Here is a 19,912-nt window from a genome sequence, read left to right as displayed (position 1 = left end):
ATAATATTAGTAGGTCTGCACTAATTTTTTTGATTTGGTAATTAAAAATATACATAATTAAATAAGATGTATGCATTTGTTATTGGTTTATAGGTGAGGATGGAGTTATTCTCATGTCCTTTAAATATATATATATATCACATATTTATGAAAAGGTTAATTTTAATTTTTTTTTTCTTAACAAATTAAGGGAAGGGACTCGAATACGAACACACCAACTAGTAAGGTCCAAAGACTATTTTAATTTATGATCTCCAAATAAAGTGTGCATAACTCTTCACAACTAAAAGTGTGCAGAATTCTTCCTAATCGAAAAGTGTGCAGAATTCTTCCTAACCAAAAATGACACGGTGTCCTGAAACAAAAAGGTAAATTTTTTTTTTTTTTTTTGCCCCTTTCCCTACTACATCTACCAAGGGAGGGAGATGATTGGTGGGAGTCAAAAATGGGCTTCCTAGTAACATACGAGTGCCTCTATCAATACCTAATTTCTGTTACCCCCAATAAAAAAGATAATTATTGTAGTATATATTAAGACCAACGTGTGGAACCTTCCAACAACTAATCAAATCAATTACTGAGACCAACGTGTGGAACCTTCCAACAACTAATCAAATCAATTACTGGAGCTCTAAATGAAAAGATGTCTATTTTTTCTATTTGGTTTACCAAGCTTGAATTTATATCTAAGTAATGATTGGAGGGGCTTGTAATGATTGGAGTGGACTTGTTGAGATTTGACAATATCCTTCAATTTGACAATTTCAAATTGGTCGTTCTACTACCTTATGTTTTTTTTTTTTTTTTTGGTTAAAATCTACTACTTATGTTGTTATATGAAAAAGTTGGTATTGTATAAGATATTTATATGAAAAAGTCAGTATAACAAGTTGTAAGTTTGAATTAAATCTGAAATAAAAAATTTAAGAATAGGTTAGAATTAAACGTTTCTTATGATGTGATAAGTTACCGCACTAGTCTTACAGTCATCTTAAAATATTATTCTTAAAATATGTTTATAAAAAATTCAATATATTTCAAGCAATTAAGCTATAAAATAAAAATAAAAATAAAAAATTAGTATACCCAAATCAAGATGAATTAGGGTTGAAGTTTCATATGATCTTACTAAGTTACACCACAAGTTCTACATTCCTTTTAAAACAAATATGTTATCCTAAATTATTGTTTAACCATGTTTTTGCAATTAGGGCTAATTTTGTATAATAGAAATAGAAGGAAAAAAAAAAATGTAAAAGTTGGTATGGTATAAGATATTTATATCAAAAAGTCATTATAGCCAATATAATTTTAACTTGAAATTTATGTCAGTTGTAAGCTCAGATTAAACCAGAATTAAAAAATTTTAAGAATAGGTAAGAGTTGAACGTTTCTTATGATGGGATGAGTTACACCACTAGTCTTGCATTCCTCTTAAAATATGTCTATAAAAAATTCAATATATTTCAAGAAATCAAGCTATAAAATGTATAATAGAAATAGATGGAAAAGGAAATAAATAATTTAAAAATATGTATATATGTACATGTGCGGTGAGCGTGGATCGAACACGCGACCTTCAGATCTTCAGTCTGACGCTCTCCCAACTGAGCTATCCCCGCTGAACAAGGGCTTGATAAGGTTTGTTTTACATAGATTTATTCCTACGTCAAATGAGCGCTTCCTTCTTAGAAAAATATTTTCTCTAGGAGGTTGGGTGAGGAAGATCGATAACAGATCCATAGATGGGGAAGACGCCTTCGTTTAAAGAAGAATTCAAATTCGGTTTGTTCAATCCACAATTCTCTTCTACTATATATCGCTTTCTGTTTCTCCATCTTACTTTACCTTCTTCACCTGTCTAAATGAATACTATTCAACTGCAGAGGAGCGGTGCTACGATTCCCGAGATATAATCGCCAAATATCCTGATCGACTCCCCGTAAGTCCTCCAACCCTCAGATCCTAAAGAATTTCTTTTTATGTCGTTTCTTTTAATTTTCAGATTTACTTCGTTTTTATTTTTATGATTTTACTGTGATTTTTAATTCTTTAATTTTGATATTGTTTGTGACGAAACTGTCTAATTAATTTTGATATTATCTGGTCTTTATATTTATGATTTGATCGTTTGATGAGTTAGGCATGATTTCTCGAATTTAATTCTTCTTTTTTTTGGGGGCTAATTGAATATGATATGTTCACAATTTTATCAATTTCTGATTGTGTTCACTTTTTCTTTCTTTCTTTTTACATAGAGGCTCCGTTTGTTGAACATTTTTCATGTTAAAGATTTTACATAAAAAATATTTTTTATACTATTATTTTCTGGTGCTTGGTTTGAGCCTTGCAAAAGATATATATATATATATTTCCAAAGACAAACCACAACCAAACCAAATGAAACCCTAACCCTAGACATATCATTGTTACTGTTGAAGCAACCCAAATGCCAGTTTGATTTCCAGCCATTCATATGCCCCCTCCGCAAATCACAGCAACCCAAACGGCATTACTGCCGTAAACTCCAACCGCCAGCAGTTCAATTTTTTGCTGGAAACTTAGAAATTTCGAAGGAATATCTAGCCCTATCGAAATCTGTCCATGAGGATGAGCGAAGCCAAGTTTTTGCTCGATTCATATGTTTTATAAGCAGCCATACTGAACAGAGACTATTTTCAGGGATCGGAGGGATCACCAGGGGTAAGGTTCAAGAAATCTATTTGCCAGAGTCTGTCAACTGCCACCACAATCAATACTTTCTATCTCTTCATCAAAATAGTCTCTTTCTCTCTCTACATATCTCTCTCACTTGCTCGCTTTCGCCAGAAGACAAGACAGAGTATGCTAGTGCGAAGAGGCCACCTAAAGTAAATAACTTACGAAATGTAGATGGTAATTTGTTTGATGCCATTTTGATGTAAAATAATTTTCATTGTAAATTGTTTTCAATTTTAAGATGTAACCAACGGAAATGTCGAAAATGTTTTCCGGAAAACATTTTACGTTGGAACAAACGGAGTCAAAATGTAAATGTTTGATTGTGTAAATTTTTCATCTTTTTCAGTCCAACTTGTGCTTTACTGAAATTAATACCTCTTTATTGCACACTGTGTTAAGGGTCAGAATGCTATGAGGATTTCAACACATGCACATACATGTGTATTGAGCATCCATGCACATGTTATAATTTGAATTTTTTTCCCAATGCATGGTTTGTTTTGCTTTTAATAATCATCTCCTGTTGCTGTTGTGAGTTAAAATTGCTCTCACCTTGCCATTAATGAAACAACATAGTAGTTCCCAAATTCCCTTCCATTACTAGCATCAGTTGTGTTGCCTTTACTTAGTTATATGACGGTAATGTTCTTTAGGTTACTGATGATGCTAGCTGAAATTATTGAAATTTAGACATGTTGTCAAAAAAATGCAATCAACTATGAAAGAAAGAAAATAAATCTGAAGAAGGAAAAACAGAGAGCTAATTCAAGCTAGAAAAATAACTTAAACACCCACAACTCAATCCCAAAGAAAGGGAGAGGTAAAAGGCTGCTGTAGCAGGCTGATTATATTGAAAATATGTCAAAAGCTGCTGATTACAACTTGGAACAACCCTTTTATAAGACACAAGGGATGCCCTAGCAAAGATAAAATCCTAGCCCTTCAAATAAATGTAATCTAAAGGCTAGTATTTTCTCCAGCAGTACAAAGAGCTAAAAAATGACTAAACAGTCCTTAAGTAGTCACATGACTCACTTAAAGCGCACGTGACTAGTAAAATAAAACTAGAAGGACAATAATATCCTAAACTTGTAATCAAAACAGATTTAGATAAATGACTCAAGACCCATAAATAAACACACAATCTGATCACACCATCAGCTGCATCTATTAATGGAAAACTCCGTCTAGTCTTCTAAGGATCTTCAACTGTTTGAAGAAAGCCATTTGCGATGCATCACAAAATGAGCTTGCTTATAAATATTAACCTATTTTATGTCTTTACTAATTAGTGCTTTTATACCAATTACCTTATCAAGTTAGAAATTACTACCCGAAAAAAAATATTAGAAATTTCTAGCTCCTTCATATGTATTTGATTAACAAATAAGCTTAGGTATTTCCCGAAAACAGCAGAACCATGAAGTCAGGAACCTTCTCTGTGTAGTTTTTGCTTTTGAAATGACAGTCAAAGCATGATTAGAGAAAAAGAAAAAGTCCTCCCCCACCCCGTCCCACTCACCCGCACCCTTCCCTTCTCTTACCTTCCCTTCCTCTTCCCCTTCCCGAGCCCTTCTTCAATATTAGCCCTTTCTCAATAGGATGGACTCTTAAAATCATTGATAGCCACCAAAGGGCCAAGTGGCCCAGCGGTACCGGCTCTTACTCCCCAAAAGGGAGGTCTAGAGTTCAAGCCTCAGTGGAGGCGCTTGGGTGTCTGTGTGGTTACTACTTACCTATTAAAAAAAAATCATTGCTAGCCACCCAATGCTTCATTATGTATGAGATCGCAGTTATTCATGGTAGCCATCCGACGCTTTATTATGTATGAGACGACTGTTATTTCTTATCATCCATCTATGTGTTGGTTATTATTGTTATTATCATATGCAGGTGGTGGTTGAAAGGTATTCAAAAACTGACCTCCCTGAGATGGAAAAGAAAAAGTAAGTTCCTGTGTTCCCTAAACTTCCCAATTTTGTAAGCATGAAGAACCGTATTTGTTATTTTAAAAACTCACTCTATTCTGTTAGAATTTTAAAATAAAATAAAATGGAGTTCCATTTTTTTAATCTTGTTCTGTACCTCTGTGTGAATATTTTTATAAGTCCATTATGATTCATTCACCAAACAATAGGTTTTGGATAATTATTTTCTGGCCCAAGTTTATTTATTTATTGTACTCTAGTTTATGAATTCAGTTCCTGAATCTTAAATCAATTCCAATTGATTGTCCAATATCAGTGACTATTTTGGTAGAGGAGTGCAAATTTTCTCCTCATGGTTTTTATTATGGAAGACATGAGTCCTAGTCGGAACATAAAATATTAATCTACTGTACTTTCCATGCCGCAATTTTGTTAAGACCAAAGTGCTTCAGTCTTTGAGTATCAAGGACACATCTTCCCTTTTCTTTTTCTTTTTTTTCATAATTGGACACATCTTCCCTTTGCCCAAACCTCTTTTTTTTTTTTTGTGGGAAGCAGTCTATTTTATATGGGTAAGTTGCATTTGCTTAAAGTTCCAAAGATACTTAAAAAGGTGCTGCTGTGGAATTAGTGCTGTAATCATATGTTCTCTTTTTCTTTCCTGTTCAAATTGCTGGTGTACCTCCTTATCCCCATTTAAACTGTGATTATCAATTGGTCCCACTGTTCCCAGTACATAATATAATTTGTTATTGCCATGGAATTCTGATTCATCATTAAATGTTGCTTTGGAGCCCAATGTTTTTGAAGATCCAGTAATCCTATCCAAATTTCAGAAGTTCTTTTTGTTCATTATTTGTAAATTAATATATTTGTGCTTAAACTTTTTATTTCTTATGTGGTTGATTTACTAAGTTTGAACCTTTTTTTTTTTTTGGATAATAGGTACCTGGTACCCCGAGACATGTCTATTGGGCAATTAATTCACATCTTGAGTGGCAGGCTTCATCTGTCTCCAGGAAAAGCTCTTTTTGTATTTGTCCAGAATACCTTACCACAAACATGTAAAATTTCATTTAAATATCTTTTAGGAATTATTTTGCATGAATTCTTAGTCGACTTACCCCATCCTTAAATCTGTAGCTAGTTTGATGGAAACTGTCTATGAATCATTCAAGGACGAGGATGGGTTCCTCTATATGTGCTACAGCAGCGAGAAAACTTTTGGAAATGCAAATAGCCAGACACGTTGATGCTGATGCTGTCCTTTGTAGATAATTGAAAATCTGCATTTCCTTATGGACTTTTATGTATCATAATGTAGCATATACGTGTGAGACAAAACTGTTTTACATTATCAAATGTTCTGTACATACTTTAAACATCAGGGATGTTTCAAGTTATATTTACACACATCAATCTCTTTTATACCAAGGACGTATCATGAGCTTTGGTCATGTGCTGTATGTAGATTGTTAACTGCGAGATATATGCAAAGAAGTTGTTGCATAAACGTGCTGAAGGGATCTAGGTTCAACTGCATATGACGTTACTCATTGAAATTTATTGTTTATTGATATACACGTGGCAGCAATAATACCGCAACACTACTTTTATGGCCTGTCATATGAACATCCACAAAGGTGTTCACAAGATTCAAAAACAGATTTTTAGAATTTTACGAGTTGCATTCACACACGCATTTTTCCGTTGACTTAATCAAGTTTAGACCACTCCAAAGTAGAGTGTCAATTGCTTTCTCATTACATAATTGAAAAATGAAACGAACATGACATAATGGTGGTACGACTTAAAATTGTTATACCCGTCCCTGCACTTGGAAAATCTTTTACTGTTGATTGTCCTTTTGCAAAACTATTGATTTGTTGCAATAACCATTAAACCAATCATAAAAGACTATTTTATTCTTTTTTATTAAACTTATCATTTCTTATTTAATTATTTTTATTATATTTTTTCTTATTTAAATATTAATTATACCATTTACCTTAATTTTATTATTAGTATCAATTTATCATAAAAATGAAAAAAATTAAATAGATTTATAATTATATTTTTTAATATGATAAACTTATTATTAAATTTTACTATTTATAATAAAAATTATTATACTCAATTTAAATTTCATTAACATAAAAAATACATTCTTTTTCACATAATATATTCATGAAAATTTAATAAATTAATTAAATAAAAATACCTTTTTTCATGCAATATTTTCATACAAAAATAATTAAAAAAAAGTACTTAAATTGTTTTAAAATATTCTACTTAATATTTTTTTAAATGATTATTTTAAAAAAATTAAAGGTAAATTTATGCAAATTTAATGAAACATAAGTCATCAATATAATATGAATTTTTTTCTGTAATTTATTTTAATAAGAAACATAAATTAAGTACAATTAAAAAAGAAAAGACATTATAATCATTTAATAAAAAATAGTCTGAATATTGAACCATTTTTCAATAAAATGTGATAGTCAAAGGTATAAAATATAGTTCAAAAAAATTATTTACAAATTCGTACATAGTTAGGATTTTTTTACACTTTAACCTAAATTTAATTTGAATGCTCTTATGTTAAAGGTGAGAAAAAAAAATTTAAAATCATAAAAACATTAAATATGAAATTTATAAGAAAATCGTACAAAATACGATAAGAAAAAAAATGATGGCTTTAACATCCATCAATATTGGAAGATGGAACAAAATTATTTTATTTTATTTTATTTTTTCCTGGCACAGGGAGAGACCCAAATTCAAAATTAAAAACAACAATGGATCCAAAGTGGTTCGTCAAATTGACCCCTCAACCTATCTCCAACTCCACTTCCCAAAGACACAGATAAAGCTCCCGGGTGCCACGCTGGCGTACCGTTCTCGTAGGCGTTACATGTCAGCCTCCGCAACCCACTCCCGTCCAACCTCACCACGTACAGGTCACCATACGGCTGGAATTGGTTGGGCAGGGACACAGGCTCCGCCGTCACGCCGCCCAAGTTCGCCGTGAACAGTAGCCACTCGCCGTCCGCACTGAAGCACACGTGGTTGATCCTTTCTCTGTCCTCGGCCAACTGGATCCTGCGTACATCGTCGCCGTCGGGTCGGATAACGTATATGCTGAAGGCATCGACGTTATCGGGATTATGTCTGTTGGAGGAGAATGCGATGAGTTCTCCGTCAGGGGACCAGCTGGGCATGGTATCAATCCAGGGTCCCTCAGTCAACTGACGGATTCCGCCACCGTCACATTCTCCCTTCACGGCGTCAACTATGTACAAATTCTTGTGCCCCGATCGACCGGAACGGAAGACCACCAACTTTCCGTCCGGCGAGCACGAAGGGAACGCGTTGTTACCTGTGTCGTCTCTTGTCAAGATCTTTATATCACGGATAGGGATGTCTTCTTCTTCTTCACAATCGTCAGCGACGAGATCGAATAAAATCCGTGCAATCTGGACCGTTGCCTTTACGGACTCAAAGATGGGTCCGATCGATGAGTAAATCACGTTCCTCTCGGCCGGGCTCCAGGAATTGTAGAACGCCGTTCTGCCTTTCAACAGGTTCCATCTCTTTGAACCGTCTGATTTCACGATCTTTATGCCGGGATTCGAATCAAAGTCGTGATTGAATGCGATCAGATCACCGGATGGAGAAAATGTCGGGAATGTTCCGTTGATTCTGAGCATTCGCAGTCCGCCGACCGGTGAGATTACGGGATCTAGGTGTGGGACTATGGAGTCGCCTGGAGCTGAGTCGCCTCGAAATCTGTGATAACCGATAAATCCAGATTCGGGAGACACAAAGGGATTGTAGTGGTGGAAACTCGGGTTGAGTGACTGAGTCACGGGGTGGAAATCCCCTGAGTCAAGGTCGAAGATCTCGATTTGGCGGAAGCTACTTTCACGGCGCCTAGTGGCGAGGACGATGCGATTAGCATGGTGCATAGCCGCGGGAGTGAAGCAGTGGACACCCGGAGGGGTGATTCGGTGGCAAGGGACATTTGCGACGTCGGTGGAATCGACCTCGAAAGCACGGGTGGGTAAGTCGAGTCGGAAAACGCTCCACCATCCATCGGGGTCTTGGCGGTGGAAGTAAATGGTGGAGTCGCCTGACCAAGTGGGCCAGCCACCGTGTTGACAGACGACAACACGCTTGGTGGGGTGGGATTCTGGGAAAACAACAATATCGGTGTGGAGGTCATGGAAATGAGCAGTATTCCAAGGGCGAGAGCCGTAAGAGGCGACGGCAATGAACTTGCCGGTGTGGGAAACAGCAGGACTGTAGTCAACGGAGTCGTTGGGTGTGAGACGGACGATTTCCTTCTGGTGGCTGTGGCTGTGGCCGTGGCTGTGAGGAAGGAGGAGAGCTGTGGAGTAAACAGCGGAGCTGCTTTTGAGCAGTTGATGACGATGTTGGTGAGCGGAGGAGGAGACAAAGTAGAGACGTCCGTTCTTAATGATGGGACGGTCGTGGCTGCTATGAGAATCAGAAGACGACGGTAGTAGCTCCTCCGCCTGTGGAAAACCGGGTCGGTTGAAGAAGATTCGAGAGGCGCCAGTTCTCTCGGAGACGTAGACGAGAGTTGTTTGGTCCTCGTCCACGAACTGACCGTTGAAATTAAGGGAAACACCGTCGGTGAGGCGGTGTTCGGATCCCAATTGGATGTGGGTGTGGAGATCATTAGATGTAGAGAGAAGTTTGATAGAGAAGATGTCGAATCCGTAGTGTTGTATACCGAGTGTGGTAAACACTATTGTTCCTTTGGGCTCCTCCATAGCTGAGCTGCTTTGTCTGAGTGAAGGAAAGGGGTGTTGACAAGAGGAGAACAAGGAGAATTGGGATTTTTCTTTTTCTTTCATGATAAAATAAATATGTAATAATAATTTAAAAAAAATATAATATGTTAAAGGGTAAGGCATGGCGTGACGTTTCTATGGCCAGGAAAGGAACAAACAAAGACTACCATGAGGTTAGCCCATATCTCATCTCATGGCTGCCAATTTCACACGTCAATTGAATCTAATCAAAGCATATCTATCTTTCCGAATTTTTAATTTGACATACGTTTTTATTCTACAGTTAAATCATTAAATGTTAAATTATTGATTTATTATTTCTTCAATCATTCTCTTCAAATAAAATAATAAATCAATCGTTGTGTAATCCTACATTAATTCCATATGGATAGATGGTGTGGACATTTATGTTCATAGCTAAAATTATCCCAGTAAAAAATTATTCATAACATCACTAATCACAACTGCCTTTAGAACCATCATAGTAATTGATGAAAATAAGTCACTCAAAAAAATTGATCCATGTGTCTTTACTACTTGCTAATGATTGATTATTAGGATGGCAAAGTTCCATTAAAACATAAAGCCAAAAAGAATTCATCCACAAACCAAGAAACCCCTTAGACGGACAACATTTGACCCAGCAGATCTGTATTCAGCCCTCGTCCCAAGATTTGTCTGTGCTTCATTCTTGCATCAACTTACACCACCAAACTTCCAATGAAGCTAGGAGATGCAACAAAGGTTTCTATAATCCCAAGTCCATCTTATTTTTTTCCGTTCAATCATACGACTCTAAAACACAAGAGGCTTTGGCATCTTACAAGTTATTGTCCCACCTAGCAATTAGCAAATGGTTCTCAGGCGAGATGTTAGACGGCACATACTTTACAAGCTCTGTTTCTAATCCACGTTCCTTCATCCACATCAACCTCCCCATGTCAATGATATCCTTGCACATGAAGCCCAACACTGCCCTCTTCACAGCCCTCATATTCATCAAAACTTCTTCAGCTCCACATGGAGCCCTGCCACATTCTTCCTCCCCCCTGCTAAAACATGACAACAATAAATATGTCAACCCAGAACTTCAACACCAATTAGAAAAAAAAAAAAAAAAAGAAAAAAAAAGCCACCACATTATTGTAGAGGTTGGACAATTGAATGAAATATCACAACTTCCTCGGACAATTCTGACAAATAAATGTTATGATGGCATTCACTTGGGACCGATTGCTGACAATTACATGATTTCTACACTTGATCTGCAATCAACTTCACCAGAGAGATCTGAACTATGGTCTGCATCTACTGCCCAGCTGGTGAACCATGTTATTGCATGGAAATCTTCCTTGGTAATACCCAGATTTGATAAATATATCTTATCTGCAGGGCAACCAAAGTTATTAAATTTACTTGAAATTTGAAGAAAATAACATACTACTTAGCCAACTATTTATAAATTTGATTGGAGGCTAGATATTATGAGTACTTATGTAGTGCTTCCACTGGCAAAGATGATGGCAACATGTCGCTATAGCCATGCCTCTCAGGTAACAACCAGAACTGCACTGTGAAACCTTACTTTCATTACAATGTCCCGCAATACAACATCTTAGGGTCATATCTGCAGCAAAGCTGTACTCTTCATAATGGATGATGCAATTGTATAATTGTAAGCAAATAATAGATATATTAAGATCAAGAATGATCTTTAATGTTTGAGGATGAGATAAATGAAGTGACTTTGTAATTACCTGTTGCAGGCCCACAGAGATGTTTACCAATTGCCAAATAAGGAATTCCTTGCAAAGATTGAACAGCATTCAAGTTCAAATCTTCAACTGCAATAAGCAAATGTTATCATGTAAAAGAGGTAGTGGGAAGTACCTTCCATAAAGAATCTGTATATTAAAAAGGAAAATCGCCAAATTGTGTTATACAAAGCAAGAAAATATTGTAATAAATGTTGCATGAATTTGGAGGCATTTCAGGAGCAGGTATTTTTTTAGGAACTAGGGTGTTGTTTGGGGAGCATCTCAACATCAGAAGTCCTTTGATGATAATTCCTTCCCATAAGGAATTTTACTCAATGGAATTTTTAAGATAAAGGATGTTTGGTGACTGCATTTTTTAAAGGACTTCTAATTATTAAATTATTTTTTACTTGACGATATTACCCATTTCTTTTCTACCCTATTTCCATTTAAATCCATCATCCAAGTACCACTGTTAGTACACCAACAAAGACCAACATAGAGAAAATAAAGTAATTTTTTTTTTTTAACAAAATTTTACTAATCAACAAAATGAGAATGAAATGAATAGAAATTTTAAACTAAGAAAGAACCACGTCCAATTCATTAGAGAGAGAAACTTGGTGAGAAATTTGGCAGATTGTAGAATTGATAAGCTATTAGTCCTTTCTAGTCTCTCATCTCTCCTCTTCTATTTTTCAAATAATTGGAGAATTGATAAGAAATTAGTGGCATGCACGATTGGGACTACCTACTGCAGATGAGGTTAGATCTCTGTTTAGTTGAATTTGCCATTGCTCCTGTTTACGTGGGTGGTGACCTAAATGCCTGTAATTTCCGGAACTACAGAACTCCCGCTGTTGCAAAATGTTGTCATAATCTCTCTCTTCACTTCTAATTTTCAAATATGTCGCAACTTAAAAGAATAGATCAGAAGCAAAATCCTTTTCACAACTGATATTGGAGGTGTGGTAGTGGCCACACTAGTGATGAGGCGCCAGAGGAAGGAGTGGAAGCTCCCCCAACCAGGCAGTAGATATGCTTGACTCCACAAATATTAGTAGAAATGGAAAAAGCTAACCTTTAAAGTAAATTGGGTAGTTTTTAGGAAGCTTCCTGATGCCAAAGTCCTTTGGTAAGAAGGTTTTTTTTGTAGAAAAAAATTCAGCATAATGAATCCAAAAGAAGCAAAAGCTATCACTTCTATTTGGCTTATGTGCAAGTGCTTGGAAACTGTATTTTAGAAGAGCTTTTAATGCCAGCAGAGTTTTTCAATCTGTTTGGGTTTGGCAAAACATTTGTTGAAGCTCTTCTACTACTGAAATGACTCTTTTGCCCTTACATAGAGTATTTTTTGGACCGTCTGGCAATAAAAGATAGTTTAACCTGTTTTTTTCATAACTCTTTTTCTAAAAAAAAACACAAATAAACCATTCAATATAATCAAATTTAAGAATAACAATAACAACAATTAAGAGATTGGAAAAAACTATTTAGCGGTTCAGAAAATTTTGTAATTGAATCTCAATATGCCGTTAAAAATATTGAGAGCACTTTTACCACATGAACCAATGAGATAAGGCTTAGTCCGTATCGCACTTTTACCACATGAACCAATGTGTTTCAAATCTCTCACCATCACAACCACTCCAACCAAAACACTTTCTTCACTTGATGTATAAGAGATTGGCAAAAACTATTTAGCGGTCCAGAAAATTTTGTAATTGAATCTCAATATGCCGTTAAAAATATCGAGAGCACTTTTACCACATGAACCAATGAGATAAGGCTTAGTCCGTATCACACTTTTACCACATGAACCAATGTGTTTCAAATCTCTCACCATCACAACCACTCCAACCAAAACACTTTCTTCACTTGATGTATTTCAACTAGTGGGATGGTCTTTTCTTAAATTTCCATGGCAACCAAAACAACATTTTGATCATTTGAACTTATCTCTCACCATCACAACTACTCCAACCAAAACACTTTCTTCACTTGATGTATTTCAACTAGTGGGTGGGTCTTTTCTTAAATTTCCATGGTAACCAAAACAACATTTTGAATCTATAATAATAATAATTATAATATTATTTCTGCTTTTTCTTCTAAAAATAAAACAATTTATCTCATGTTTTATGACTTTCCTAGAATGATAAAACAAAATATATCACACATTTACAATGAATCCCGTAATGAACCCCCTTTTTTTTCTTCACATTGTTAATGTCTATCAAATGAGCTAAACAACAAACTTAATTCTATTATAAGGAAGTCATTGCTACTGTCAATTATTTGTTTTTATATATCATGTTTCTTTGTTCTTTTCCAAGATCAATTACTGTAGTGCTTTGATAAATTGAAATATTAGAGGAAATTAAATACTTATGTGATTTTACATACGCGCTAGACTTGTTTAGCAACTTTATTTTTGGAGCGTGTTTAGGAACTTTATTGTTGCAGATTCATTAACATTTAACACAAATGCTGATGGGTGATTGTGCAGTTTTAATGAAACAAATCACAGGCTGTCAACCCATGAATGGAGTGGAAGAGCTATGGGGTTGGACTTTCTGATCTTCATCTTGTAACTTAGAATGTAATTCTTTGATGAATTAATAAAATTTGCCTTCTGATTTTTTATTTTTATTTTTTTTATAAAAAAAAACCCTCTATTTTTGGGTAATTAACTGGAATAAATTGTTGCAACAAATGGGCTCAATTCAATTTTAAGGTCCAAAAAAAAATTTGAAGATCTGTCAGTATAGCATGGAGCATTGAAGTATGAGCATGAGATGGTGGTTATTCCTGTGGAAGCCGCTGGTCTTCAGAGCAAACCAAGAGAAGAAAAAATGAAGCCCAAATAGATATGATGAAGAAATAGGCAGAGAACAAATACCAAGAACGAATAAAAGGTCGAATTATAGATTGGAAGATTGAAGAAGTATATCCATTGGTGCTCTCATTATTTAGTGGCTCGCTTAGGGTTCTGCAATTTAATGTGTTATTGGAGCTTGAACAAGAAAGAAGAGAATAGCCCCCAACAAGAATCTTCTTCAAAGATTATATTTCTCCGGTTGAATGCTTGAAGGATCGCTGCTAAGTTTTTCAAAAAATCAGTATTCTTCCTAGTATGAAGGGATATGTTGCCAGAGAACACAGGTGAGTTTTGTCGCTTTAAATGGTCTTTTATAGGGATGCGCTTGGAATTATATTTTTTTATGAGGTAATATAAAGGGTACGCTTGCTATTTAAAAAGTTTTATTAATGCACCCAAAACTCTTCCCATTTATTTTAGAAGAAATTTTGGAGAAGTTGGGGGCTTCTCCAAAACGCTCTTTTAAGGCCCAAAAGCTCTTTTTTAAAACTAGCCAAACGCTACCCAAAACAGCTTCCAAGCCCATAAGGCCAAAAGTAGCGTTTGAAAAGCCAATCCAAACAGGCCCTAAAACTACTCCAACATGGTGCTACCTCACACAGGCACAAAAACATAAAGATTTGACGCACATTATAAACATCATACTCGTTATCAGTATTTATGATGAACTTTTTTCAAAACTACCACTTCGATTAGATACTGTCGTGACCTTAAATCCTATTTTATTTTTGGTTTTCTTTCATTTCCCACAACCCATCATTGATCCAAACCATATTTGACTATTCAAGAGCCTTGCTGTTGATGAGTGTTGTCTGAAACATGAGCTAAGTGTCTTGTATCACATCGGATAGGAAAAGGGTGGATTCTGGGCTTATAAGGGGGATAGATAGTCCACCTAAAACCTTAAGCTTTTAGGATGGTAACAATCATCTGGCAGGTGACATACAACTAGCATCCTCTACGCTCTCATTCTCATGTACTGGGGCAGACCTATAATTATTTACTTGGGGGAGGGAGGGGAACTAGAAGCATGAAAATAAAATTTTAAAAATATTAAACATAATATATATTTTTTATAATAGAAGACTTACATATTACTCCAAATATAAAAAGTTTATGATAAAGATCATTTATGAAAAAAGTATTTAATAACCATGAAACAAGAATATATCTAATTTTGGCACACATAGATATAAATAGACAAAAAAATAAAAATAAAAATCTAATAAAAATGGAAAAAGTAGGAGAAAAAGGAGGATTTGGTTTAAATTCTATTTTTAATTTTTTCTTTTAATGTGGATTTCAAGGTGAAGCCTAAAGGAATCCAAATTGATATTATTTATGAACTTTTGGGCACCACATGTTAAATATTATTTATTCTTTTGTAATGAAATTTTTTAAAATATTTTTATTTTAACTATTCATAAAGCCCTATTAAATAGGGTTCTTCAAAAAAATTGGGGGGCTAATATTATTTTGGTAAGTAAATCTTGTTTTGTTAAGTCTTTTGGTAAGTAGATCTTATCAATAATTTTAAATTCAATTAGATATAGGACCCTATAAAATAGGGTTACCAAATTTTTAAAGAGGCGTAATCCTAACATGGTCCAGCCCCAACTATTGTGATTATTTTGAATTTTGTCCATCACCGCCGCTCTCGCTCCCCTAAAGTTACCACAATTTTGAACCTAACCCACCCTCTTGAGATCTTCATTAGCCCATGTGCAATGCCTCCATCTTCACCACTAGATTCAGTTCTTATCTTATGTGAGCTTTAATCTTCTAATTATTCCAATCCCAAGCAAAGAATATAACCCTCTTTCTTAAATTCTAATCATTTTTCACTCGCTTTTGGATAATTGTTTGGCTAATTTGATTTATGAGTATTCCAGAGCCTCTATAACCAAGATCTTACAAAAATTATCACCTAATTTGGTCAATTTGGTTAGAATCTGTCAAATAATGAGGAATGCAAGGGATATCCCCTCATGAGATGTATTTGCCTCGATTTAGATGACCTTTGACTACAACTAGCATAAAATAAATGATGAATGAAAATCAAACTATCCACAAGAAAACAAATAATTGAGTAAATGAAAAGGAACAAATAATGTTTTTTGAAAAACTTAGAAAATGTAAACAACAGGGGACTACCACCACAATTACTTGGGCTACCAAAAAGGAAGTATGGGTCTAAGACATGAATGAAAGGTGGCCACCATGGGTAAGCAATTGCCATACCTATAGGCTAAAGATAAATTATGCACTGGTACGTCAGATCATATGTGCATGTGTCTTCTAAGCAGCTGACCATCCTTTTGTTATTAACCTGTGTTGGTTGCTTTATCTTTCTTTCCCAAAGTCTAAATCAGTAACCACTTAGCTTGGAAATTTCTTAGGTTCCCTATTGTCCCATTCATTTCTTCTCCTATTCTAGTGTGCCTTCCATAATTCATAGTCCTTTATATTCGTTGACCCTATTGCAAGGCACATGTCCCACATGCTAATATTCACCTCAGGTTTTTTCATAATTTGGCTTGCCTGATCTTCATGTTGATCCTTTCGTGTAGTGTTTTAGGAAGGCATCCCAATTATCAGAATTGATCATCCACTTGGGCGGTAATTGGTCTTCACATAGCACCATAGTGGTAAAGTATTCTTAAGATGTAAACAAGAATACAATACAATTTCACAATTTATTAACTTTTGCTTATCTTAAAAGAGTTTTGTTATTGAAGTTAGACAATGCCTCAGGGTAGCAATAAGCCATGCTTTTTCATTAATCATCCAAGCTCTTCTTTAGGTTGGTGAATGAACTTGATAGATCACATACACAAACTGAGACTGAATCATTCACTTACCAGCCCTAATCCTATCCTTGAGGGTTTTCATCAGCTTAGATCGGCAATGTATGTAAATGACAAAGAAAAACCCACTAAAGCACTAGTCCAAAGAAATAAAGTATTTTTTTTACCTGAATAACGAAATAGAAAGTTTTAACAACTCTATTTATTAAGGCAGTGTCAACCCTTCAAAATTTTCAATATGCTCACTTATGAATGATCATGGTTTTAACAAGTAATTCATCTTTGCAACTCTTGCATCTGGCAGCAATACATCTCTAGACCTCGTAAACGGAGTCTTTAAGTATGTAATATTAATCATGATGAAAGTGCACCCCATAACATAGAAGCATCAAAGAACCTTTGCATTCATGTAATTTATATATGATCATTAATATCGATCATTTTTTTTTCAAGAGAAAAAATAATATTCATCATTTTGCAAGTACATCCAAACAATTTCTCCTTACTATATTTATCATAAAACAATCAAAATCATGAAAAAGATCATATCAGAACCATAAAAAATTGTTCCAAACAACAGAATTCTGAAAAACCTTACTGTCAATTCTCAAACGTTCTAATATCAAGCTCTCTTTTTGACGCAAACTTCGATCAGCCTAGGAGAAGCATTTGCATGTCATTAACAAGAAAATGAAGAACAGGTTAATCTAAGATCAGTGTGCTAGTGACTACAATTCTCATCAATTATTTTCTCCAATACTCTGCCTTGTGGTTTATTTTATTAAAAAATATGTAATAGTTAAAAGGGGAAGAGAAGAATGGATAAAAGATTGCCGAAGTAAAAAAAAAATTGTGCAGAAATGAGCTGACCTTAAGCTTGTAGGACTTGCGCTCGACCAGGATGACTTTGTTGATCCCATAGCAATCGACAAGCATTTGTGTCAAGTACCCTCTGCCAGCCCCAAACTCAACCACTGCAGGGACATTAGCATAATTCCCAGATGGGACATGACAGTCAATCTGATCCCTTACAACATCCCCACCAGAAGTTTTCAACACCCCAAATTCCTCCAAGTTACCAAGAATTGATGCCTGCTGCAGAACATGTTTCTCTTGAAATGGTAATTTCCTGAAAGAAGAAATGTATTATGTTTTACAAAATGAAAAAAGAAAAACCAACAGAAATAAACTTATGGGAGAGGTTTTGCATACATACCGGTCTACTTGTCGATGAATCCATATATGACAAGCCTCTGGTATCTTGTAGGAATCTCGAATGTCTATGGATATTGATGCATGGACGGAGTGAATTTTAGAAATTAATTTGGAGATTTGAGGTGCAGTCATGCTATATACAGCATTCCTTTTTGTTTCAGAGGTGATGTTGAAGTTATTGGGGGATGGTAGCACGTGATGCTTGGGACTGAGTGTTTGGGGTGGTTGTTCTTGATCGTCTCTGTCGCCGCCATTAATGCCCTTTTGGTAGAAAGGTAGGAGTGATAAGGCTTGGACGTGTTTGAGTAATGGGCATCTTTTTTTAAGATGTAGTTCAATATTTTCTTCAAGTACAGAGCTACAAAGTGATGAAATAAACAAACAACATAAAATGAATGTATGTGTGAAAACAAGAGCACACGGCACTGCACTGAGAGAATGATAACAGAGAGAGAAAGAGAGAGAATAACACAGAGAGATGAAGGGTTTACTGAGAAGGATCCACAGGGCATGGAATCCACCGAGCATCGGATCTAGTAGTGTGGTTCCCGCAGAACCTAAGCCACCCACGGGATTACATAAACATAGATAATTACTTATATACTATCCATCAATGTTCGAACCAAAAAACAAGATATGTCTGTATAGAGAGAGAAATAGCACTTACAGTGAGGAATTGTTGAGAGGAGAGTTTGCACAGAATCTGTTCTTCTTGGGGAGCCAGAATTTGCATCGACCATTTTCCATCCTCGATTATCTTCCTTCCTTTCCGCCTCCCATCTAAGTAATTTACTGTTCAAGTAATAAACCCTAAATAAATAAACCGAGCGCTCTAGTCTTTGTCACGTTATATTTTAATAAAAAAGTGTAAATATAAATTTTTATTTATAAATTATACTACTAAAACTTTAATTCATTTTTAAAATTTACTCTAAAATAATTAAAATTATAAAATTATGTTTTTTTTTTTTTTCCTTCGTGTATAGAGTGTTAATTTATGCTACACACACACACATATATATATATATATATAATGTCATTATTTCTTAAAGAAAAAATAATGATGTTGTTGTTTTTTAAAGAAAAATTTTGAACACTTTAAAATGTGTTCATGTTATTTTTAAGTTGGGTAGACTTATGTTATAAATGTAGTCATTAGTGGATAACGCACTACCACAGGCACCTCCCATCTTTGTCTGTAGATTTCTTTGTTTGGATGTATGGATTGCCCTATCCTCGTCGCTAACCCCAAATAGAGGACTAGCGGAATGACAGGGATGTGATGAATGCACACAATAATGATGGGTGAATTGCATTGAACCCTTGGACTACACTGCACCTACTATTTGCTATAGGATCAGAAGCTACAGGCTAAGTGTCGGACTTAAGTGTTTAAGAAGTGTTGGCAAAAGAATAAAATTTAATTTTTAATTTTAGACATGCATATTGAGTGTTCGTAGAAACATTCGTACTTTCTAGATTCACCTCTAAACCAAACGGAGTTGCTTGTGATCTCGTTTGTTTATGAATTATTTTCCCTTGTTTTTATAAATAACACTACAAAGCCTCGTGAAATTGCTTTCTTACATGAAACATTAGTTTAGCGTGCGTGTGCCAATAGAAATGGAAGACTAAAAATCGTATGGATTCGCAAAAAACCCAAACTACAAAAGAGATATCAAAGTTGTTATGATGATTCAATAATATGTTAAAATCAATAATCTACACTGAATTAGGTTGGATTGTACTGATGATCTACAACTTAGTTTTATTTTTTATT

At 35.0% G+C, this 19,912-nt stretch overlaps 3 protein-coding genes and 1 non-coding gene across 9 annotated transcripts; 1 reads left to right on the top strand and 3 right to left on the bottom strand.

Annotated features, from left to right (window-relative positions):
- Positions 1 to 1,549: 1,549 nt before the first annotated feature.
- On the bottom strand, positions 1,550 to 1,622 carry TRNAF-GAA (transfer RNA phenylalanine (anticodon GAA)). Its single transcript has one exon. It is a non-coding gene; the product is annotated as a tRNA-Phe (tRNA).
- A 3-nt stretch (positions 1,623 to 1,625) lies between these two features.
- Positions 1,626 to 6,086, top strand: LOC132268735 (autophagy-related protein 8i). The gene is made up of 5 exons (XM_059769542.1): positions 1,626 to 1,785; positions 1,887 to 1,942; positions 4,615 to 4,667; positions 5,595 to 5,713; positions 5,793 to 6,086. The coding sequence occupies exons 1-5, from the start codon at positions 1,746 to 1,748 to the stop codon at positions 5,900 to 5,902; spliced, it is 378 nt and encodes a 125-aa protein (XP_059625525.1). The 5' UTR covers positions 1,626 to 1,745; the 3' UTR covers positions 5,903 to 6,086.
- A 1,280-nt stretch (positions 6,087 to 7,366) lies between these two features.
- On the bottom strand, positions 7,367 to 9,552 carry LOC132268732 (uncharacterized). Its single transcript, XM_059769535.1, has one exon. It carries the CDS (start codon positions 9,533 to 9,535, stop codon positions 7,439 to 7,441), a length of 2,097 nt encoding a protein of 698 aa, XP_059625518.1. The 5' UTR covers positions 9,536 to 9,552; the 3' UTR covers positions 7,367 to 7,438.
- A 343-nt stretch (positions 9,553 to 9,895) lies between these two features.
- On the bottom strand, positions 9,896 to 18,943 carry LOC132268733 (uncharacterized). Of its 6 annotated transcripts, none has more exons than XM_059769539.1 (9): positions 18,800 to 18,941; positions 18,624 to 18,689; positions 18,134 to 18,490; positions 17,788 to 18,046; positions 17,516 to 17,573; positions 11,230 to 11,316; positions 10,965 to 11,117; positions 10,720 to 10,858; positions 9,896 to 10,524 (listed from the first exon to the last, which is right to left on the bottom strand). In XM_059769539.1, exons 1-9 carry the CDS (start codon positions 18,877 to 18,879, stop codon positions 10,293 to 10,295), a joined length of 1,431 nt encoding a protein of 476 aa, XP_059625522.1. In that variant the 5' UTR covers positions 18,880 to 18,941; the 3' UTR covers positions 9,896 to 10,292. The 6 variants fall into 6 exon arrangements, with proteins under 6 accessions (XP_059625522.1, XP_059625523.1, XP_059625524.1 ...); XM_059769540.1 differs by having other exon boundaries at positions 10,965 to 11,099; XM_059769541.1 differs by having other exon boundaries at positions 9,896 to 10,521; positions 10,965 to 11,099.
- Between the last annotated feature and the right edge of the window lie 969 nt (positions 18,944 to 19,912).

The sequence above is a fragment of the Cornus florida genome, unplaced genomic scaffold (genome assembly GCF_030987335.1).
Source record: "Cornus florida cultivar Cherokee Brave unplaced genomic scaffold, ASM3098733v1 CherokeeBrave_3.0.0_Hap2_Chr08, whole genome shotgun sequence".
Taxonomy (NCBI): Eukaryota; Viridiplantae; Streptophyta; class Magnoliopsida; order Cornales; family Cornaceae; genus Cornus; species Cornus florida.
Note: the sequence above shows the minus strand (reverse complement) of the source record. Positions and strands in the feature narration are given on the sequence as shown.

Coding starts and splice junctions, on each gene's coding strand:
- LOC132268735 (XM_059769542.1), top strand. CDS start 1,746: ATGGGGAAGACGCCTTCGTTTAAAGAAGAATTCAAATTCG. Junction 1,786..1,886: donor TAAAGAAGAATTCAAATTCG/GTTTGTTCAATC, acceptor ATTCAACTGCAG/AGGAGCGGTGCTACGATTCC. Junction 5,714..5,792: donor GAATACCTTACCACAAACAT/GTAAAATTTCAT, acceptor TTAAATCTGTAG/CTAGTTTGATGGAAACTGTC.
- LOC132268732 (XM_059769535.1), bottom strand. CDS start 9,535: ATGAAAGAAAAAGAAAAATCCCAATTCTCCTTGTTCTCCTCTTGTCAA.
- LOC132268733 (XM_059769536.1), bottom strand. CDS start 18,872: ATGGTCGATGCAAATTCTGGCTCCCCAAGAAGAACAGATTCTGTGCAA. Junction 18,690..18,799: donor CCTCTCAACAATTCCTCACT/GTAAGTGCTATT, acceptor TGGGTGGCTTAG/GTTCTGCGGGAACCACACTA. Junction 18,047..18,133: donor ATTCATCGACAAGTAGACCG/GTATGTATGCAA, acceptor TTCTTCTTTCAG/GAAATTACCATTTCAAGAGA.